The sequence below is a fragment of the Ipomoea triloba genome, chromosome 14 (genome assembly GCF_003576645.1).
Source record: "Ipomoea triloba cultivar NCNSP0323 chromosome 14, ASM357664v1".
Classification (NCBI taxonomy): Eukaryota; Viridiplantae; Streptophyta; class Magnoliopsida; order Solanales; family Convolvulaceae; genus Ipomoea; species Ipomoea triloba.
In genome coordinates this window covers 306,321-329,923 of record NC_044929.1, presented here as the reverse complement: position 1 = coordinate 329,923, position 23,603 = coordinate 306,321, and the positions used below count along the sequence as shown (strand labels likewise).

The 23,603-nt window shown below is 32.0% G+C and overlaps 3 protein-coding genes and 1 long non-coding RNA gene across 9 annotated transcripts; all 4 read right to left on the bottom strand.

The window, feature by feature from the left end:
* Nucleotides 1-386: 386 nt before the first annotated feature.
* LOC116005087 lies at nt 387-1,237 on the bottom strand. Its single transcript, XR_004094882.1, has 2 exons — nt 852-1,237; nt 387-788 (listed from the first exon to the last, which is right to left on the bottom strand). It is a non-coding gene; the product is annotated as an uncharacterized LOC116005087 (long non-coding RNA).
* Nucleotides 1,238-4,607: 3,370 nt separating this feature from the next.
* On the bottom strand, nt 4,608-8,141 carry LOC116004976 (receptor-like protein EIX2). The gene is made up of 2 exons (XM_031245183.1): nt 5,231-8,141; nt 4,608-4,861 (listed from the first exon to the last, which is right to left on the bottom strand). Exons 1-2 carry the CDS (start codon nt 7,681-7,683, stop codon nt 4,858-4,860), a joined length of 2,457 nt encoding a protein of 818 aa, XP_031101043.1. The 5' UTR covers nt 7,684-8,141; the 3' UTR covers nt 4,608-4,857.
* Nucleotides 8,142-13,112: 4,971 nt separating this feature from the next.
* LOC116005126 (long chain base biosynthesis protein 2a-like) lies at nt 13,113-18,668 on the bottom strand. Of its 6 annotated transcripts, none has more exons than XM_031245376.1 (8): nt 18,591-18,668; nt 14,978-15,485; nt 14,752-14,883; nt 14,567-14,665; nt 14,220-14,334; nt 13,931-14,097; nt 13,707-13,814; nt 13,113-13,377 (listed from the first exon to the last, which is right to left on the bottom strand). In XM_031245376.1, exons 3-8 carry the CDS (start codon nt 14,797-14,799, stop codon nt 13,276-13,278), a joined length of 639 nt encoding a protein of 212 aa, XP_031101236.1. In that variant the 5' UTR covers nt 14,800-14,883; nt 14,978-15,485; nt 18,591-18,668; the 3' UTR covers nt 13,113-13,275. The 6 variants fall into 6 exon arrangements, with proteins under 6 accessions (XP_031101236.1, XP_031101238.1, XP_031101237.1 ...); XM_031245378.1 differs by having other exon boundaries at nt 13,931-14,082; XM_031245377.1 differs by having other exon boundaries at nt 14,752-14,876.
* On the bottom strand, nt 18,031-18,907 carry LOC116005127 (receptor-like protein EIX2). Its single transcript, XM_031245380.1, has 2 exons — nt 18,244-18,907; nt 18,031-18,159 (listed from the first exon to the last, which is right to left on the bottom strand). Exons 1-2 carry the CDS (start codon nt 18,895-18,897, stop codon nt 18,058-18,060), a joined length of 756 nt encoding a protein of 251 aa, XP_031101240.1. The 5' UTR covers nt 18,898-18,907; the 3' UTR covers nt 18,031-18,057.
* Between the last annotated feature and the right edge of the window lie 4,696 nt (nt 18,908-23,603).

Sequence of the window (23,603 nt, the reverse complement as noted above, 5' to 3'; positions counted from 1 at the left end):
AATTTCTTGCCCAAACTTAACGGTACTCATAATTCCCCCTTCCCACAATTTTTAGCAAAAAATTATTGTTAATTTTTCTTGGCAAGACGATGGATACTTATCAGTTATCACTAATGAAATTTAAACAAATGTTTTGCTTGTGAAGATTTTTTTTTTTTTTTTAAATTTGGAAGTAAATATTAAATAGCATTGAATTGTATGTGTCCTCACTATATGCATATATTTTTTTGGGAAAATGACACTTTTTCCCCCTAAGTTGTTTACTTATAGCACATTTTCCCCCTATGTTATCTATGCACTTTATCCCCCTCAATTGTTTATAAAGTGGCTATTTCTTCCCTTTTCTCTTAAATAAATGTTTTGGCTGTTAAAAGTAAGGGTAAAAATGATATTTCACTTTTTTAATTTTTATTTTTTATTTTAGGATGGATGATTAATACACTAATTCAGTAAAATAACTACCACCTTCCTTTATTTCTCCAGTTCCGTAGCCATTGTTATTCCTAATTTCCAACACGAACATCACATTTGTTCAATTCACACTAGCTGCATAATCATATTGCAGTACGTGTATTATATCCATGGAGGGCTGATGATACGTTGAGATACAGCTGTCGCAGCAGAGGAGATCACCACCAATGGCACAAAGAATGCAGCCAGAATTATGCGTAACCTCTGACTGATAAAGTTTGTCTCACGATTGTTGTGCTCACTAGGATGACGCAACGCCTCATCCATACACGACAACATAGATTTACGCAATCCCAGGCTCGGTCACCCAGTTTCGCCTGCAAGAAATCCTCGTTTTCAATCATGGGAATTGAATGTTTAAAAGCAAGGCGAAAGCGAACCTGAGGATTCGAAAGGGAGACAAATACTACAGAGACGATTTCGTCCTGAAGGCATATAAAGTTTGGCCGATTTACGAAGACCGGCGAAACTGGGTCGCCGAGCCTAAGATTGACAGCAAAGCTACGACTTTCATCAATGGCGGGACGGTCTTGTGGATCGGAGCAACTACGACGTCACCAACTAGTTCTTGGGTCTTACGAGGATCAATGTCAACAACAAGTATATATAGAATATGTTTTTGGCTCCGCTGGCCTTAGCCTATATAATGTACGTACTGGAATTTGAATATGCAGCTATTGAGAATTGAACAAATGTGATGTTGGTGTTGGAAATTAGGAAGAACAATAATGGCTCCGAACTGGAGAAATAAAGGAAGGTGGTAGTTATTTTACTGAATTAGTGTATTAATCATACATCCTAAAATAAAAATAAAAAATTTAAAAAGTGAAATATCATTTTTACCCTTATTTTTAACAGCCCAAACATTTATTTAAGAGAAAGGGGAAGAAATAGCCACTTTATAAACAATTGAGGGAGATAAAGTACTTACATAAATAACATAGGGGAAAAATGTGCTATAAGTAAACAACTCAGGGGGAAAAAGTGTCATTTTCCCTATTTTTTTCGTCATTTTTTCCGCTATGACAGAGAAAATATTTACAATCTACAAATGCATATGCATGCACTGACTTCAATATTCTGCAAGTTTTACTAAACATAATATTTTGTATTATTATTATTTAAAAACAATTTATTAATACGCACATATTATTATAGTAATTATATACATATAAATTTACCTATATTATATATCTTGTACTACACATACGTTCAAATTATCAGTAATATGTATAGATATCTCTTTTCAAAGATTTATCATTTATTAGTTTTTTTTAAACATTTATCATTTATTAGTTAATTCCTTAAAATCAAGTTTTACTAAGCATCCTTCTGTTGTGGCCACGGGAATCAACAATTGCTGTTAGAATATATTAGAATTGATTTTATTAATTAAATAGGATGATTAGGATAAACTAATTCTAACCAATTCAACAAACTAAGATAAACAAGAATAATAATATAATTTATACAATTTATAAAATATTAAGATAAAATTTTAGTAGTAGTAAAGGAATTTAAGCATAAAATGTAAAGGAATTTAAGCTAACACCTGATATGCAAAGAATTCAAATACGAAATAAAAATAAAATTGAACACTAAAATATTATTATTAAATCAGAATATACTTTAGCAGTATACCTGATATCATATCACAAAAGAATTCTTTAGAAACAATATTGTTTAAATTAGCTGAGAGATTTGCATTAAAAAAAAAAAGAAAAAAAGTAATTTGAAGTACTTTTGTCTTTTGATTATGCAGTGCATGTGTAAAGAAATATGCACTAAAGTTGCACATTTTCTTGCCCAATCTTCACGGTACGGTGTGCATGCATTTGTGATTTTTTTCAGTAAATCGGAGTGACTCAATGGTTTAATAGACATGATTAAATGTTAGTGTGCACAAAATATCTGTCCGCTTTAAACATAATACTCTTGCTGTCAATGTCAAGATTCAAATCTAGATCTCTTCTCTGAAATACTACTTATTGAAACAGTAAATTATGCCCGTGTGTAGGCACTATTGATGTTGGTCTTAATACTATAAGAAGTGAACTTGACTACGCCAGGGATGATCTCGTCTACTAAAGCATTATATCATGTGTTTTAATTGCTCTCAATTTTTAAAGAAATAACAAGTTTGCCATTTTGCTAAAGACTTTACACCCCATATGAAAGAGAGTGGGTTTGAGTCTCAATGTAGGCGACTGTTGATTTTTTGTGCTTTAGTAGGTTCACAAATTTTTTTTTTGCGTGTCTTCCACTTTCACTTTCCTCTTGTCTTTTTCTTTTTTTGAATAAATTAGGCATGGGAGTGCTAAAGTAGATTAAAGACATCAGAAATCAGAATTGATTAAAGACAAATTGCAGTGGGAGTGCTAAAGTAGATGCTTTATCTTGTGCCTTTGGTGGGAGATGTGAAGTCTTCGATCTTATCCCTTGATGCTGTACCCACTAGACTTTGTACCAAAGGACAAAGACTCAAAGACTTGTAAAACTTTTTATACAACATCTATTGCGAGGGAAAATTTTAGCGTAGACCATGGTTTAAAACGGTGTTATCTTTTAATGAAAAGAAGCGGCACTCGTTTCGTGTATTTAGTTCGGTTAGTATAATGCATTTAGTTTCAATTTATATACATTGTAATTTTATTTAAGCACAATTAAAGTTTAATTTTTTCAACTACAATTTCATTCGACATTATACATACAAATATACAATATTCTTATTACAACGAGACATGTTATTGAATTTCATTTTATACTCACTGTAGTCTTATTACAACACCACTAAATTATAATTATAATTCTAATTCAACTACGTTTTAATTAATTGGACAATATACACTCAAATATGTGAAATTGTTATTTAATTTCATTTTATATACACTTTAGCGTCATTACAACACAACTAAAGTATCATTTTGATATAATTACATTTTCATTTTACAATATACACTCAAAATGTGAATTATAACCAACTTAATATAATTAAACTTATTATCTTACCCTTTGGTTGAGAATTTTAATACCTTATTATTACTTTGATACATATTATTATGTTTGTTTGTCTACTTTTATTGACATATATACTATTTGTTTTAAAATTTTTAGTAGTCATAAGATTCATGAGTTTTTTTTTTCTCTACTTTTAAACAATAGAATACAAAATTAAGAAAAACAATTAAATTAGTGAATTTGTGTTACCAATGATATTACAAATGATACATTTTACCATTCCTTATCACTCTCTCTCTCTCTTTTTTTTTTTTCTTTCTTCTTTTAAGGCTTTGTTAATGCTTTAGTTAAATATTTGTAATTTAGACTGTAAAATTAAATATATCATACAATAATGTTTAACAAATATACATTTGAATAATTAACCAGCATAATTTCTTGCCCCTAGTCCACAGTAGACATATTTCCCACTTTCAACAATTTCTTCGCAACCATATGCTATTTTTCTTGGCAAGTTGCTATTTTACTTTCCAAAGACTTCATCATGACCATAGTTTGCTTCTTTCCTTCATGACTAACTTTTATAACATTACTTAATTTAGATTGAGCTAACCTTAGATTAGTGAAATTAAGCATTCAATGGAGAAAAACTCCGGTGGGAGCATTGACTTTTTGTACTTCAGTAAGTTGAGAAAATATGTATGGACAGATACTACATTGTAATAGAATTAGTAGTAATAAAAAAAATATTTATTGGATCGGAGAGAAGAGTAATTTAATAAATAGTAATCTCATAAAAAAATCTACTTTCTGTAAATTAGTTACGTTGAATAGAATCTTGCTTCAGATGATGTAATTTTGATTCATAACCAATGAATATAAATATTGATTAGAACTTCGACTCAAACTAATGAATATGAATAATGGTAAGACTTATCATTACTTGCTCTCACTAAAAATAAAATTGTAAATTTATTTTAATTAGTAATATATATGCAAAACATTAAACCATCAAGCTGATCGAGTGGCAAGTGCTTTGCAATCATATTTTGGTGATTATGGAAATGGAGAAATGACCGGGTGTATTATTATTATTATTATTATTGTTATTATGGTTAGTTTTCTTCGCAACTAAAGGTAGAAAGTAAAGTTTAGGAGAGTAGAAGAAAAGTAAAGTGTAGCAATGAAAATAGAGCATGACATTGAATATGATCTGATCATAAATGACATATATAAAGTTGAAGATGGACATCAATTACAAATTCTATCAAATTAAAATCGACAACACACTACAACAAATAGCGGCTTCTCAGATCTTTGGCCTTTCTGGGAATCTCAGAAGTTTGAAGCAGCCACACCACAACATAAGAAAAATAACGAACACACTAAAAACATAACAACAAATACGATAAACACCCAACCGCTGACTTACCTGCAAAATATGTTATAAAATAAGAATCGTCATTAATATAAACGCCACATTTACGAATATAATACAACTTTCTCCATGAAACAAAGCACAATGGAATCTATTTATTTGGTGTATATTATAGCAGATCAGAGTTACGTTAATTAATTGGTATCACACAAAACTTTATTGAATTTGTATTGACTAAAGCAATCTTTTTTATTTATTTAGTTATTGCCTTATTAGTTCAGCAAAATACATAATCTATGAATTCCCTCTAATATAATAATTTGGGCTTGATAGTCGAAGAATTTTTAAGCTCAACTTCAGTAGTATATGTAATCATTGAATTCGTATTGACTAAAAATATATAGCATTTGATGGAGGACTAACCTTTTCCGTTTAATTGAAATGCCACGTAAAACTTTGTTGAGAGTGATCTCCAGACATTTGAAGTATGCATAGCGCCAAGATGTCTTGAACAATAGAGTACATAATACTCCAATGAATCCAACGAAGAAACCAGGTCCCAAACCAACGTAGAACCACATCAAAAACTCATGATCATCATTGGTTAATTTGGTTTCTGTAGGCTGCTTAACAAATGACGGTTTATCATCACCAAGGCAACTCTTCAAAAGTGGGACACCACAAAGTCCTTCGTTCCCAATGTAAATGGATGGATCATCGAGGGTTTGGAGTTGATGCCCCGTTGGTATTCTTCCATTTAACTTGTTAAATGACAGATTCAGATAGCTCAAAAAATTCAAAGATGATAAGCTCTGAGGAATGGGACCGGAGAGGACATTCATTGACAAATCAAGAGATTCAATTTTGCTCATATTGCCAATTGTTTGAGGGATAGTCCCACTCAAATTATTTCTAGAAAGATTTAGATTACTCAATGCACACAAACTCATTACTTCTAATGGGATCTCTCCGGTGATATGATTCCCAGAAAGGTCAATGGATTTCAGAAATCTAAGGTTTGTAGTATATTCCAATTCCAATCCTTTTATATCTTCTTGAATGTTTTCCTCATCATCTGCATCGAATGCATCAGAGCCATCTATTGAGCCATTAGCCATTGCAGTGAAGTTGTTGAAATACCGAGGGATAGGCCCAGATATGTTGTTATTTGCCAAGTTCAACACCTGAAGAGCTTTCAGATAACACAATTGAAATGGAATATCTCCAAAGAATTTATTTTTCTGAAAATTAAGAAACCTCAGACTTGCTAGGTTTTCTCCAATCCAAGAGGGAATAACATCCATTAATCCATTTTCACTTAAATCCAAGGTGATCAACCTTCTTAAATTTTGCAAGCTTGAAGGGAGTCCCCCTTCAAATTTGTTGTTCTGCAAGTGCAGAGAGTAGAGGTTACTTAGAGATCCCAATGAACTTGGAATGTGACCAAATAAATGGTTATTCCCCAAATTTAAATATCCCAACTCTTGTAGTTTTCCAAAGCATGAAGGTATTTCTCCAAACAATTTATTTGAAAAAATATCAAGCATCACTAAATATTTTAAATTGCATAACCACTTTAGAATTTCACCAGTCAAATGATTGCTTGAAAGTATGATTTCAATCGTGTAACCAAATTCAACACTCATGAGGAGTTCTCCTCTAATATCATTTTTAGAGAGATCTATATACTCGCAAGTCCAGAATAAATTTCCAAACCAATCAGGAATAGCATCTGAGATGCTTGCATTGGACATGTCTAGGGCATAAACTTTTATTTGGGTACGAAGCCATTGCGGAAAGAGAGGGCCAACTCTGATTGAAGGCATGTAAATCTCTTTTAGTTGAAAAGGAGGAACCCAGTTGGATCTTACATCAAGAAGTAATGAATTTACATGAAGTAATGAATTTGCATTTAGTCCTAATACCCTGAGATTGGTAAGTTTTGAAAAATGTGATTCAGAGAGAACGCCCTGGAAGGAATTATAGGTTATATATAAAGTGTCAAGGTTTGAAAGTTGTCCAAGACTTGTGGGAATGCTACCACTGAAATTGTTGGAACCAATATCTAAGAAAGACAACATTGACAAATTTCCAAGTGAATCTGCTATGGGACCAGAGAGGGAATTTGAATAGAGAGAAAGCCTATTCAAATTTTTATACATGTATAACTGATTTGGTAGTTGACCAGTAAAATGGTTGAGGCCTAAGGATAACATTTGCAAATTATATGAAAGACACTCAGATGGAGCTCCTAAGGAATCTGTTAACGACCCACTTAGGTCATTATCAGATAAATCTAGAGTTTGCAATCTACAAAGACCACTTATGCTATTTGGAATTGAACCTTCAAACCTATTGCTTGCTAAGTTAAGAGAGGTTAAAGAAGTCAAATTTCCAAGACAATGGGGAATCAGACCTTGAAAATTATTCCAAGTGAGATCCATGGAGACCAAATTGAAGAGCTTACAAAAAGGAATTAACAGTGAAGAATTGAAGCTATAAGCTAAATTATGAGGTAGATTGAGATTCTCAAGTCTTGTGAGATTAGATAACCATAGAAGGGTCATGGCATCGCATGCATTCTCACCGAGATCCAGGGAGATGAGAGAAGTGGAATTAACAAGTGAAGGAGGATTGGTAATCTTAAGCTGACACTCATGCAAGTTTAAAGAAGAGAGAGATACAAGTTTATTGATTGTGCCAAACAAATTTTCACTTCGTTGAATGAAAACCATAGACATGTCAAGGCTTTTTAGTGAAGAAAGACTGGCGAACCAATCCAAGGTATTTGTAATCAAGTTATTAGCATAAAAGCGACCTTCCGAAGAATATCCAAGGTGGAGATACTCTAGCCTCGAAAGATTCCCAAGATGCATGAGGGGGAATATTTCCCACAAAACCTGAGGTTGAGAGTTTAAGATACCTCAAGTTTTTGAAAGATCCCAAGAATTTAGGAATTTGGATCTCAGAGAAATTGTTCAAACTTAAATCAAGGTAATTCAAATATGTCAAGTTGATTAGAGAATGACTGATCTCACCTCCCAAGCAATTGTTGTTATACTTATCATCATCATCATCATATGTAACTGGGTTATGTAAGTCAAGCTTCCAAACATGACCAGTTACAGAGCCACAAGAAACTCCTTCCCACACACAACAGTCTAGACCGGTCCATGAGGAGAGACGATTTGATCTGTCGATTAGGCTGTCCTTGAACCTGAGAAGAGCAACTCGTTCCACTTCAATGCAGCTACCATTATTGTTTGAATAACAATACTCAAATTTGCAAATGAATAGAAGAAAAACGAGCAGCAGCATAATATTATTGTAAGTATTATGTTTCATGGTGAGTTGAATGTATTGGCAAGGGGTTAGAGTTTTGGTTATGGGAGCAATATATATAGAAGGAGCCTATGTTAGGCTTCACAATTCCTATGGTGAATTCTCTATAATTAGTTGTCATCAAAGACTTGTCTCTAAGTCTCCATATACCACACAAAATCGTGTACACCAAAGGACACAGGCTCAAAGCATTATTATTTTCTCTATTAACTTGGTAGAAAATTGAAATTTTTTTTATCTCTAAGGCATCTTAATTGGTTATCCCCACAATAATGATATAATTACAAACTTATTTTTTTTGAATGTCTCAATTGCAGTAGCCGAAGACTTTGTAACTCTTCTTATCCCTTGTTATATTTGAAATTTGAAGGTATGTGAAGCTGTACCTTTTGTAACTCTTCTTCGCCATGTTGTAAGCTCAGCGAATCATGTAGCTTATGTTCTTGCAGGGCGACTGGTTCATCTACTGTCCTTGGTATGTGGGATTCTATTCCCCCAATCTGTATTTCAGATTTAGTTCATTGGTAATTTATTGATGTTGGTTTGTTTTTCAAAAAAAATAAAAAAAGTATTACATTATTGTTAAAAAGTATTATAGGTCTCATGTGAAAGTGTGAAAGCTACTTTCTCAAGTCTACTGAAGCACAACGAGTCAACAGTTGTCTCCACTGAGGCTCGAACCCACTCCCATCATCCATGTTTAATCGGGACACCGAGTGCCACTTGACCACAAAGTCTTTGGCACTTGGTAATATTACTTTTTTGAATTTGGAAGTAAATATCTAATATCATTGAATTGAATATAATGTGTCCTAATGCCTTGATACACTCTACAAATGCATATGTACTGACTTATGTATTCTGCAAATTTTAGTAATCATAATTTTTGTATTTTATCACTATGGTGAAACATATACTTCTTATATATACTCTGTACATATGCATATGTGACTTTTAAATTCTACCAATCTCCTAATACAAATGCACTAGGATTTTTCATTCTTGTTACACATATAATAAAAAAAAATTATTACATGAACTCTCAAAACAAAATTTACTACTTGTAACCAAACCTTCTAATATAATGTGTACTACCTTTTATTGCCATTGAAGACTTGTCTCTAAATCTATTTTTACCGCGCTATGGTGTATGTATAAGTGTCCTTCTCTAAACTATTCAAAATCAAAAGACCTATCTCTAACTCTTCTTATACCCATTAGGTGTGCCAAAGGTCCAAAATATTGCTATCTTGTATATTTACTAGCATGAAAATCAACTTCTTATATTAGTCTATGAAGTGAAGCTCGCGTCATAAGTCCTCCCCGGTCCCACAATAATGATATACTTACAAATATTTTTTAGACGTCCCAATTCTAGCAACCAAAGACTTTGTGAGTCTTCTTATACCCCTTGACGGTGCAAATTAGTTATATGTAAAATTTGATCGTGTTGTGCTACATAAACAAAGAATAAAAAGTGAAGTAAAAAGTAAGAGTAAATGCAATGTTTTAATTTTAAATGAATGACGTTAGAAAAATTATAGGCAAGGATATTAGTCCTTTACCATGATATTTATTCCTATTCTCTGTAGTTATTGTTCTTGGAGTGGGGGGGTCTAATTCGACTTAAATTGCCTTTGTAGTATTTAATATTAGTTTTGAAATTTTATTCTATGTTACGTTACGTTAAGTTTAGTTTGAGAGGTAAATCGCAAGAATTTCAAGCTTGAGAGCCGTCAGCTCTCAACTGACCTGACTTTTTTTTGGTCTTATTTTCTACCTATTGATCATCCTAGATGAAGTAATCAAATTAGTCCACACTTCTTACAAGAAACTTAATTCTCATTTAATCCTAATTATATATATAGTATCGAATATAAAAATCATGAGTACCTGTCAAGACCTTAAAATTTTTCATGTAATTTCAAGACACAAATATATACTAGTGCATTATATATTTATTGTTGGAAAATTTTTATTATATATTTATAATTATATCATCATTATTACGGAGTATAAATCTTATATATTTATAATTTTACTTAAGAAATATGAGACTTTTATTCATTGAATTTTAAGAAAGTAACACTTTCTCATTTCTTTTTTTTTTTACTACTACTAACTCTATTACAATGTGTTATTTGTCCATATTACCATATATATACTTTTTCAACCTACTTAAGCATAAACAGTCAAAGACCACAAAAATGTCATTGAACTACAAGCTACTTGATAACTTTCTCATTTCTTAATGATACTTATCTTACCGTCATGAACAAATAATAACTATGGAAGGAGGTATTAGGAATGCCTAAGGGATAACATCCAATGGGAATTGTAACCAAAATGATGCTTCAAAGTTTAGGCTAAGAAACATTGAAACAACATGTATGTGCTCATTGCGTACCGAGCTAAATCACCAAGAAAAAATCAGGACTATTCCATAACTCAACTATCAATTTAATACTTAATAACAATCATTTTATTCTAAATAGTATCATAATTTCACATATATATAAATATTACATTATCTATTATAATAAGTAACGGATTATTTATTTCAAATTAGTATTAATTTTTTTTTTGTATTAAATAATACAATTTTTATCATAAGTAACAAGCAATCATCCTAAATTCAAGTTATATCTGACGTATATATTAAAGATCCGGCCATGAGAATATTACACAAGTGTAACTCCACGTATAATCATTAACTCTGTTGAAATTTTAGGGGTTGATAATTATTATTTTGTATTTATTAATCAATCAATTATAATTCAAACTAGTATGTAATATGTTCGTTAGTTGTATCAACTTTAAAATAAATAAATAAACTAGTATTGTGGATCCTTCTTTTTAAATTAGTCATACATCATGAAAGACTTGCCTTTTAAGTCTACTTATACCCCACTTTAGAGTGTACCAATTCAAAAGGCAAAGGGCAAAGATCCAAAACATTATTATCTTGTCATCTCAACTTAATTGGTTGAGGATTAAAGTTTTTGTCTTTGATGCATCATTCCCACAATAATGATATATTTACAAACTTGCTTTTTCAACGTCCCGATAGTTGAAGACTTTGTAGGTCTTCTTACCCTTTGATAGTACTAGATGGATGTTTATTGCAATTGAAAATAACACAAGACGATCATATATATATGACACGTGTAATAATAATTTTTAACATAAATATAGTACTTTACTATCAATCTATAAAATAAAAGTATTACATTTGAATTAAAAAGTATTAGAATGAATAATACAATATTTTAAAGTTTAAACTAAATGTTTTGCTTCTTGAGCTTATTTTTTTAATTTAATTTTCGAAGTAAATATCTAATATCATTATATTGAATTGTATGTGTCCTATTAGACATTCGCCATACATATATTCCTCAGTCTAATTGCTATTGTCCACTATAACTTAAGAAATATTATACAACTCTATAAATGCATATGTAGTGATGACTTATATATTCCGCAAATTTTAGTACACATAATTTTTGTATTTTATCGATATGGTGAAACATATATACTTCTTATATGTACTCTCTATTTATGCATATGTGACTTTTAAATTCTACAAATTTTTATCGCCATTATTCATTTAATGAAAAATTACTATATGAACTCTCAAAATTTAGTACTTGTAAGTTGTAACCAAATTCCCTAAGGTGGACTACTTTTTCTTGAAAAATTAGGCGCCACCGAAGACTTGTCTCCAAATCTTTTTCTACTCCACTATGGTGTATCAAGTATCATCTAAAACTGTTTACAATCAAAGACCTATCAGTCTTCTTACACCCCATTAAAAAAATTTACTAGTAACCAAATTCTCTAAGGTGAACTACTTTTTCTTGAAATTTTAGATGCCATCGAAGACTTTTCTCTAAATCTTTTTCTTCCCCAGTATATATGGTGTATCAAGTGTCATCTAAAATTATTCACATTCAAAGACCGGTCTATAAGTTTTCTTAATTATACCTCATTATGTGTGCCAAAGGTCCAAAACATTACTATATTGTATATGTACTAATATGAGAATCAACTTTTTAGTGTTTGAAGTGAAGTTCACATCATAAGTCGTCCCCCACAATAATGCTATAGTTACAAACAGTTTTTAGACGTCCCAATTATTGCAATCAAAGACTGTGAGTTTTCTTACCCCCTTGATGGAGCAATTTATATCTAGAATTTAATCGTATTGTGCTCCATAAGCAAAGAATAAAAAGTGAAGTAAAAAATTAAGAGTAAATGTAGCATTTTCTTTAATTAAAACTGACTAGATTTCTCATTTAAAAAAAATGAATGACATGTTAAAATTTAAAAAATTATAAGCAAGAATAGTATTCCTTTACTGTGATATTTACTCCTACTCTCTCTAGTTACCATTATTGGAGTGGAGAAGTCTAATTCCACTTAAAATTGTCATTGTAGTATTTATTTAATATTAGTTTGAAATTATATTCTTTAATTTGTTACGTTAAGTTTAATTTGAGAGGTAAATCACAAGAACTCCAAAACTGGCATCACTTTTTTTTCTCTTATTTTTCAGCTATTCATCATTCTAGATGAGCGAATTAAATTAGTCAATACTTCTCACGAGAAACTTTAGTTCTCATTTATTCCTAATTATTATATCATATCCAATATAAAAGTCATGAGTGTCAATCAACACCTTAAAATTTTCATGCAGTTTCATGACACGAATATATACTAGTGCATTACATATTTATTTTTAATTCAATGGGGTAGCTCAAGTGGCAAGTGCACTTTTTTTTGTGGGGAAGAATTTTGAGAGAACCTGGGTTTGATTTTCACAAGTGACGATTCCCGACTAACGAAGTCAATTCTGTAAGCCAACTATCAACTTAATTATTTAAATTAATTATGCTCCTCATGCGACAGGTTCGGCGGAGAAGGTATTGACAAGAATCAAGCACAACAAGCAAAAGGCAACATATGAGCTTTAGATTTTGACAATCACCGTACCATTTCTTTTAATGACAATATATGTACATCTTACAGGTTATCATTCACACTAAACACAATTTTTGGACTCCTTTTAGATTTCAATATCAATTGAAGCAAAACAACATTGGGAATGTACAGTCACATATAATAATTCAGTCCAGCTTAAGTCTGTTAGGGTTGTCTTCCAAGTGTTGTTTATAGGAGTCAGCAGGAAAGTATTTTATGCCAACCATATCACCAACTCTGCTGATAACCTGTCACAATAACAAAATTTACTCATGAATATGAAAAGAAGAATGCATGTTATTCTAATTTTAGTCCCTGAATTCCAATTTGGAGAAACGTACTCTAACTATTGATCATCATATTAATGGAATGCCAATTTCACTCAATTGTCAATAATTTGGCAACCATTTTTGCCCAATTTTCATTGCTTGGTCAGGGAAGGAGCCATTTATGTACAATTATATATTTTTCCAAATAGTTGGGGGACCAATCTTCTCAAATTTTGAACTCGAGCACTAAATCCTAGTGGCCAAAACTGAAATTGATTATAGAAGTAATAAAGAGGCGTAATTGTAACCTCCAATGCTTTGAGAAGGTCTTCCCTTGTGTGAGCAGCAGAAATGCCTATTCGTGCTCTAGCCAATAGTAGAGGAGTTGCTAGAAAAGCAACTGTAACCACAGCCACCTATATGTAAATTAAAGGTTAGTGATTTGCCATCAAAGCAGAGCGAACTGGAAACTAAAAAGTAAAAACTAAAAGCTTCATATTACTATTAATAGGAGATCGAGAATAAAGCTTACATTCTGTTTGAGACACTCCCGTGAAAAGGCAGGTATTTTTGTTGGATTGTAGAGCATTATGGGCATTACAGGTGAATCATTATCTCCCAGGACCTCAAATCCCATTTTCTGCAGTTCAGTTCGGAAAAAGTTGCTGTTCTCTCGTATACGGGCTAGTTTTTGAGCCCCTATATTAACAATGTTGCTTTAGTTATGAGAAGCCAAAATTCTAAGTATTTGATAATCACATAATTTTAAGTAATGATATGCCCTATAATGAGAAGTTGCTTGGTGGAAGAAATTCTTGAACCTCTACTAGAGCCGTCTTGTCCAAGGATAACTTTTATGGCAGAAATAATTTGTTGGGCAGCAGGAGGTGATATTGATGTTGCATACAAATGAGCAGGGAGATATTGAATCAGTTCCTGAAATTATGGCATAAAATGTTGAAGATAGTTGAAAATGCAATAATATTTTAACCCAACCACAACTAAAACTTGAAGGATATCAACTACATAAGAAAACTGCTGAAAACAAATTTTATATTTAAAAAAAAAAAAACTAAAGAAAGATTCTTTAATTGGATGGCTCTAAACAGATTATTAAAAGGAGACAAGGATATATTAACAAAAAAAACCTTGGATCCAGCAATATAACCTTACTGTTATGTTGGAAGACACGAATAGTAGCTCCAGAGCCTCGAGCACCATTAACAATAGAGTTGTGGTTTAGAGAATCACTGATAATCAAGCCACCCTGAAAATTATGGCAAATTACAATGCTAATAAAAACAGTTCACATGAAAAAAAAAATTATGCTTACATTAGCATCTGATGAGATACCTTTCGAATCAAGACAGGAAGAATTGCTGAGTTTGTTGCATAGCCCATGCCAAAAACTATAGCAGCTGGTTTTCTAACAAAATTAGCAACGCATTCCTCCAGTTCAGTGTGTATTGATAGTGTGCCTGAAAACTTAAATTAGTTCACCAATAAGCAGATTTAAAAGTAGTCCTTTCCTTTCTAAAAAAAGGTAAGTGATAATAGTTTCCCAATATACCAAGCATACCTCCTTCTACACGGCTACTACAAGTGCTTGGAGAAAATATTCATCACACGAAGTGTGAAATATTCATCAGATGCAACAAAATCAAGATAGTTATATGATCCCAAGAGAAACGGATTAGAAGCCTTCCTCTCTGATCTGGCGATGGGCGAGGAAGCCTTCTAAATTCTGTTTAACACCAATCCTCAAACAGCTAATTTAAAGTCAAATAAATTTGTGAAAAATTAACTGATACATGCACCATTTATCAACAAACATTTCGTTATAAAAACAACATCATGATATCAAATCAACTATAATTATAAATGACATGGTTTAAGACAAACACCGACCAACAAATTAAATCTGTTGAGAACATATTGAGAATCCAATATAATGTATGGCAAACAAATTATTACAAAATACATACTAAAGCATCGATCATATTGCTACTGCAACATATATTGCCAGAAGTACACATATAAGCAACAAGTTCGTTTATCGCAAAGGAAACTCTCAATGCCATCAACGCCTGCAAAATATATTATAAAAAAAGATTGGGTAACAGAAATAGAGCATGACGTAGAATATGATGGTCATATAAAATAGCATTTGAATTCGTATTGACTAAAAATAGCATTTGATGGAAGACTAACATGTTCCGTTTAATTGAAATGCCACTAAACACTTTGTTGAAAGTGATCTCCAGATATTTGAAATATGCATAGCGCCAAGATGTCTTGAACAATAGAGTACATAATACTCCAATGAATCCAACAAAGAAGCCAGGTCCCAAACCAGTGTAGAACCACATCAAAAACTCATCATGATCATCATTGGTTAATTTGGTTTCTGTAGGCTGATTAACAAATGATGGTTTATCATCACCAGGACAACTCTTTAAAAGCGGGGCACCACAAAGTCCTTCGTTCCCAATGTAAATGGATGGATCGTCGAGGGTCTGGAGTTGATGCCCCTTTGGTATTCTTCCATATAACTTGTTAAATGACAGATTCAGATAGCTCAAAAAATTCAAAGATGATAAGCTTTGAGGAATGGGACCGGAAAGGGCATTCATTGACAAATCAAGAGATTCAATTTTGCTCAGATTGCCAATTGTCTCGGGCATAGTCCCACTCAGATTATTTCTAGAAAGATTTAGATTATTCAATGCACACAAACTCATCATTTCTAATGGGATCTCTCCAGTGATATGATTTCCTGAAAGGTCAATTGATTTAAGAAATATAAGGTTTGTAGTATACTCCAATTCCAATCCTTTTATATCTTCATGAATGTTTTCCTCATAATATGGGTCGAAGTAAGTCGAGTTATCTCTTGAGTCACTAACCATTGCAGTGAAGTTGTTGAAACACCGAGGGATAGGCCCAGATATATTATTATTTGCCAAGTTCAACAACTGAAGAGCTTTCAGATAACACAATTGAAATGGAATATCTCCAAAGAATTTATTTTTCTGAAAATTAAGAAACATGAGACTTGGTAGGCCTCCTCCGATCCAAGAGGGAATAACATCCATCAATCCATTTCCACTTAAATCCAAGGTGATCAAGTTTCCTAAATTGTGCAAGCTTGAAGGGAGTCCCCCTTCAAGTTTGTTGTTCTGCAAATGCAGAGAGCGGAGTTGACTTAGAGATCCTAATGAATTTGGAATGTGACCAAACAAATGGTTATTCCCTAAATCTAAATATTCCAACTCTTGTAGTTTTCCAAAGCACAAAGGTATTTCTCCAGACAACTTATTTGAAGAGATATCAAGGATCGCAAAACGTAAATTGCATAACCACTTTGGAATTTCACCAGTCAAATTATTGCTTGAAAACTTGAATTCCGTCAGGTAACTAAATTGAACACTCTTGTAACCAAGTTCAACATTCATTGGGAGTTCTCCTCTAATATTATTTTTAGAGAGATCTATTTCATAGCAAAATAAATTTCCAAACCAATCAGGGATAGCGTCTGAGATGCTTGCGTTGGACATGTATAGGGAATGAACTTTTGTTTGGGTACGAAGCCATTGTGGAAAGCGAGGGCCAACTTTGATTGAATCCATGGAAATGGTTTTCAATTGAAAAGGAGGAATCCAGTTGGAGCTTACATCAAGAAATAATGAATTTCCTGATATTTTTAAGACTCTGAGATTGGTAAGTTTTGAAAAATGTGATTCAGAGAGAATGCCCTGGAAGGAATTTTGGTATATTGCTAAAGTGCGAAGGTTTGAAAGTTGTCCAAGACTTGTGGGAATGCTACCACTGAACTTGTTTTCACTAATATCTAAATGGTGAAGGTCTGAAAGTTGTCCAAGACTTGTGGGAATGCTACCACTGAACTTGTTGTAACTAATATCTAACCCAGACAACATTGACAAATTTCCAAATGAATCAGCTATGGGACCAGAGAGGGAATTTGAATCGAGAGCAAGGATATTCAAATTTTTATACTTGTATAACTGATTTGGTAGTTGACCAGTAAAGTGGTTGTTATTTAAGGCTAATATTTGCAAACTATATGAAAGGCACTCAGATGGAGCCCCTAAGAAATCCATCAACGATCCACTTAGTTCATTAGAAGATAAATATAGAGTTTGCAATCTACAAAGACGACTTATGCTATTTGGAATTGAACCTTCAAACCTATTGCCTGCTAAATCAAGAGAGGTTAAAGAAGTCAAATTTCCAAGACAATGGGGAATCAGACCTTGAAAAGAATTATCACGACCTTGAAAAGAATCATCACTGAGATCCATGGAAACCAAATTGAGGAGCTTACAAAATGGAATTAACTGTGAAGAATTGAAGCTAGAAGTATAATTATTGAGATTCTCATGTAGATTGAGATTCTCAAGTCTTGTGAGGTTAGATAACCATAGAAGGGTCATGGCATCCCATGCATTCCACCCGAGATCCAGGGAGATGAGAGAAGTGGAATTAACAATTGAAGGAGGATTGGTAATGTTAAGCTGACAATAATCCAAGTTTAAAGAAGAGAGAGACACAAGAAGCTGACAATAATCCAAGTTTAAAGAAGAGAGAGACACAAGTTTATTGATCTAATCCAAGTTTAAAGAAGAGAGAGACACAAGTTTATTGATCCAGGGAGATGAGAGAAGTGGAATTAACAATTGAAGGAGGATTGGTAATGTTAAGCTGACAATAATCCAAGTTTAAAGAAGAGAGAGACACAAGAAGCTGACAATAATCCAAGTTTAAAGAAGAGAGAGACACAAGTTTATTGATCTAATCCAAGTTTAAAGAAGAGAGAGACACAAGTTTATTGATCGTGCCAAACAAATTTTCACTTCGTTGAATGAAAACATTAGACATGTCAAGGCTTTTTAGTGAAGAAAGACCGGCCAACCAATCCAAGTTATTTGTAACCAAGTTATTAGCATAAAAGCCAAATTCAAATGAATGTTCAAGGTTGAGATACTCTAGCCTCGAAAGATTCCCTAGATGAGGGGGAATCTTTCCCACAAAACCTGAGAGTGCGAGGTTAAGATACCTCAAGTTTTTTAAAGATCCCAAGAATTCAGGAATTTGGATCTCAGAGAAATTGTTCAAGCTTAAATCAAGGTAATTCAAAAATGTCAAGTTGATTAGAGAATGACTTATCTCACCTCCCAAGCAATTGTTCCAATACATATCAACATCATCATCATATGTAACTGGGTTATGTAAGTCAAGCTTCCAAACATGACCAGTTACAGAGCCACAAGAAACTCCTTCCCATGCACAACAGTCTAGACCGGTCCATGAGGAGAGACGATTTGATCTGTCGATTAGGCTGTCCTTGAACCTGAGAAGAGCAACTCGTTCCACTTCAATGCAGCTACCATTATTGTTTGAATAACAATACTCAAATTTGCAAATGAATAGAAGAAAAACGAGCAGCAGCATAATATTATTGTAAGTATTATGTTTCATGGTGAGTTGAATGTAGTGAATATAATAATCTTTGGCAAGGGGTTAGAGTTTTGGTTATGGGAGCAATATATATAGAAGGAGCCTATGTTAGGCTTCACAATTCCTATGGTGAATTCTCTATAATTAGTTGTCATCAGAGACTTGTCTCTAAGTCTCCATATACCACACAAAATCGTGTACACCAAAGGACACAGGCTCAAAGAATTATTATTTTCTCTATTAACTTGGTAGAAAATTGAAATTTTTTATCTCTAAGGCATCTTAATTGGTTATCCCCACAATAATGATATAATTACAAACTTATTTTTTTTTGAATGTCTCAATTGCAGTAGCCGAAGACTTTGTAACTCTTCTTATCCCTTGTTATATTTGAAATTTGAAGGTATGTGAAGCTGTACCTTTTGTAACTCTTCTTCGCCATGTTGTAAGCTCAGCGAATCATGTAGCTTATGTTCTTGCAGGGCGACTGGTTCATCTACTGTCCTTGGTATGTGGGATTCTATTCCCCCAATCTGTATTTCAGATTTAGTTCATTGGTAATTTATTGATGTTGGTTTGTTTTTCAAAAAAAAAAAAAAGTATTACATTATTGTTAAAAAGTATTATAGGTCTCATGTGAAAGTGTGAAAGCTACTTTCTCAAGTCTACTGAAGCACAACGAGTCAACAGTTGTCTCCACTGAGGCTCGAACCCACTCCCATCATCCATGTTTAATCGGGACACCGAGTGTCACTTGACCACAAGGTCTTTGGCACTTGGTAAGATTACTTTTTTGAATTTGGAAGTAAATATCTAATATCATTGAATTGAATATAATGTGTCCTAATGCCTTGATACACTCTACAAATGCATATGTACTGACTTATGTATTCTGCAAATTTTAGTAATCATAATTTTTGTATTTTATCACTATGGTGAAACATATACTTCTTATATATACTCTGTACATATGCATATGTGACTTTTAAATTCTACCAATCTCCTAATACAAATGCACTAGGATTTTTCATTCTTGTTACACATATAATAAAAAAAATTATTACATGAACTCTCAAAACAAAATTTACTACTTGTAACCAAACCTTCTAATATAATGTGTACTACCTTTTATTGCCATTGAAGACTTGTCTCTAAATCTATTTTTACCGCGCTATGGTGTATGTATAAGTGTCCTTCTCTAAACTATTCAAAATCAAAAGACCTATCTCTAACTCTTCTTATACCCATTAGGTGTGCCAAAGGTCCAAAATATTGCTATCTTGTATATTTACTAGCATGAAAATCAACTTCTTATATTAGTCTATGAAGTGAAGCTCGCGTCATAAGTCCTCCCCGGTCCCACAATAATGATATACTTACAAATATTTTTTAGACGTCCCAATTCTAGCAACCAAAGACTTTGTGAGTCTTCTTATACCCCTTGACGGTGCAAATTAGTTATATGTAAAATTTGATCGTGTTGTGCTACATAAACAAAGAATAAAAAGTGAAGTAAAAAGTAAGAGTAAATGCAATGTTTTAATTTTAAATGAATGACGTTAGAAAAATTATAGGCAAGGATATTAGTCCTTTACCATGATATTTATTCCTATTCTCTGTAGTTATTGTTCTTGGAGTGGAGGGGTCTAATTCGACTTAAATTGCCTTTGTAGTATTTAATATTAGTTTTGAAATTTTATTCTATGTTACGTTATGTTAAGTTTAGTTTGAGAGGTAAATCGCAAGAATTTCAAGCTTGAGAGCCGTCAGCTCTCAACTGACCTGACTTTTTTTTGGTCTTATTTTCTACCTATTGATCATCCTAGATGAAGTAATCAAATTAGTCCACACTTCTTACAAGAAACTTAATTCTCATTTAATCCTAATTATATATATAGTATCGAATATAAAAATCATGAGTACCTGTCAAGACCTTAAAATTTTTCATGTAATTTCAAGACACAAATATATACTAGTGCATTATATATTTATTGTTGGAAAATTTTTATTATATATTTATAATTATATCATCATTATTACGGAGTATAAATCTTATATATTTATAATTTTACTTAAGAAATATGAGACTTTTATTCATTGAATTTTAAGAAAGTAACACTTTCTCATTTCCTTTTTTTTTTTAGTACTACTAACTCAATGTGTTATTTGTCCATACTACCATATATATACTTTTTCAACCTACTTAAGCATAAAGAATCAAAGACCACAAAAATGTCATTGAACTACAAGCTACTTGATATCTTTCTCATTTCTTAATTATACTTATCTTACCGTCATGAACAAATAATAACTATGGAAGGAGGTATTAGGAATGCCTAAGGGATAACATCCCATTGCAATTGTAACCAAAATGATGCTTCAAGTTTAGGCTAAGCAACAACATGTATGTGCTCATTGCGTACCGAGCTAAATCACCAAGAAAAAATCAGGACCATTCCATAACCCAACTATCAATTTAATATTTATCATTAATAACAATCATTTTATTCTAAATAGTATCATAATTTCACATATAAATATTACATTATCTATTATAATAAGTAACATATTATTTATTTCAAATTAATATTAATTTTTTTGTATTAAATATTACAATTTTTATCATAAGTAACAAGCAATCATCCTAAATTCAAGTTATATCAGACGTATATATTAAAGATCCGGCCGTGAGAATCTCACAAAAGTGTAACTCCACACATAATCATTAACTCTATTGAAGTTTTAGGGGTTAATAATTATTATTTTGTATTTATTAATCAATCAATTATAATTCAAACTACATATGTAATATGTTCGTTAGTTGTATCAACTTTAAAATAAATAAATAAACTAGTATTGTGTATCCTTCTTTCTAAATTAGTCATACATCATGAAAGACTTGTCTTTTAAGTCTACTTATACCCCACTTTAGAGTGTACCAAAAGGCAAAGGGCAAAGATCCAAAACATTATTATCTTGTCATCTCAACTTAATTGGTTGAGGATTAAAGTTTTTGTCTTTGATGCATCATTCCCACAATAATGATATATTTACAAACTTGCTTTTTCAACGTCCCGATAGTTGAAGACTTTGTAGGTCTTCTTACCCTTTGACGGTACTAGATGGATGTTTATTGCAATTGGAAATAACACAAGACGATCGTATATGACACGTGTAATAATAATTTTTAACATAAATATAATACTTTACTATCAATCTATAAAATAAAAGTATTACATTTGTATTAAAAAGTATTAGAATGAATAATACAATATTTTAAAGTTTAAACTAAATGTTTTGCTTCTTAAGCTTATTTTTTGATTTAATTTTCGAAGTAAATATCTAATATCATTATATTGAATTGTATGCATGTGTCCTACTATATGTGCATGACCAAATTGCCTGTGATACTATACATTCAGGGCCGTTCCAAATATTTCATAGGTCCCGGGGCGAAATTTTTTTAAAAAAAGGCCCCTATATGAAACATACTAAGATTTAAATTTAATAATATTAAAAAATGATAATATCAAATAACATAAAATAATATTAGAAAATTTGCAACAATTTTTTAAATACAAAAATAATCATTACAAAAAAATTTTGCGTGCTTTACTCGATGCAAAATCATCAATAATTGCATCAAGATTAATATTTTCTAGTATATCTATGTTTGGTTTCTCTAAATTCTCATTAGAGGATCCCACTATTTTAACAAATTTATTCATAGCTCCTTTTTGTGAGTCTATTAATTGATCAATTTTTTTTTTTCCTTTTTTCACTTCCGGATGAATGTTTTTTAGGCAACATTGTCTAAAAAAAAGAATAAAAACACCTGGCACTCGTGAATCAATCAATCCGAATCAGTCAACCAAAAATCTTTCAACGGTAAACATGTACTTTCAATCCCTAATTCCCTACATATAATAAACTTAATACACTTACAATTTTATTTTATAAATAGAATTAAAATAGAAATAAAATTCCTAATTATTCCAAACTCTTAAACATTAAAACAACAGTATAATTAGATTTAGAATTGTATTAGAATTCCTAAACAACAATACAACCTAATCTGCAATAAAAAACTAAATTCCTAATTTATGCAATCAAAATAAAATTCCTAATTATTCCAAACTCTTAAACATTAGAACAAGTCAACAATACATTATACATAATATAATATAATTAATATTAATAATTTAATATACACAATATGCATTCTGGCATTTTTGGGCAATTCGCCAAATCGCCAATAAGCCAATTCATAAAATTATTAAAATACTTAAATACCTTTGGCTTTGCAATTGCGAATCTGTGATTTGCGATTTTTGAATTGTGAATTGCGAAGGGTTGAACCGTCGAAGACACTGCGAATTGCGAAGGGCCAAAGACAATTGCGAAGGCTCAAGGCACTGTGAATTTGGCGAAGGCTCGGTGTGACTTGTGAGTTGTAAGCGGTGGGTATGCGGTTTATTAAAATTGAAAACGTCGCTTTCAGAAGTCAGACAGTCTTCTCGAATCTGACTTCCAAACAATTAACCGTATTGTTTTTTTTTTTAATATATACTAAGTATAATTGTATAAACTAATATATATCTATGGGCCCCTTATAGAGATGGGCCCTGAGCAGGCGCACACCCTGCACTTGCTCCAGGGCCGGCCCTGAATACATTCGCCATACATATATTCCTCAGTCTAAAAGCTATTGTCCACTATAACTTAAA

Excerpts from the sequence above, each read along its gene's own strand:
- LOC116004976 (XM_031245183.1), bottom strand. The coding sequence starts at position 7,683 with ATGCATCTTGGGAATCTTTCGAGGCTAGAGTATCTCCACCTTGGATAT.
- LOC116005126 (XM_031245374.1), bottom strand. The coding sequence starts at position 17,852 with ATGACCCTTCTATGGTTATCTAACCTCACAAGACTTGAGAATCTCAAT.
- LOC116005127 (XM_031245380.1), bottom strand. The coding sequence starts at position 18,897 with ATGAAACATAATACTTACAATAATATTATGCTGCTGCTCGTTTTTCTT. Across the intron at positions 18,160-18,243 it reads TGTTTGGCACGATCAATAAA|CTTGTGTCTCTCTCTTCTTT; the intron begins CTTGTGTCTCTC and ends TATTGTCAGCTT.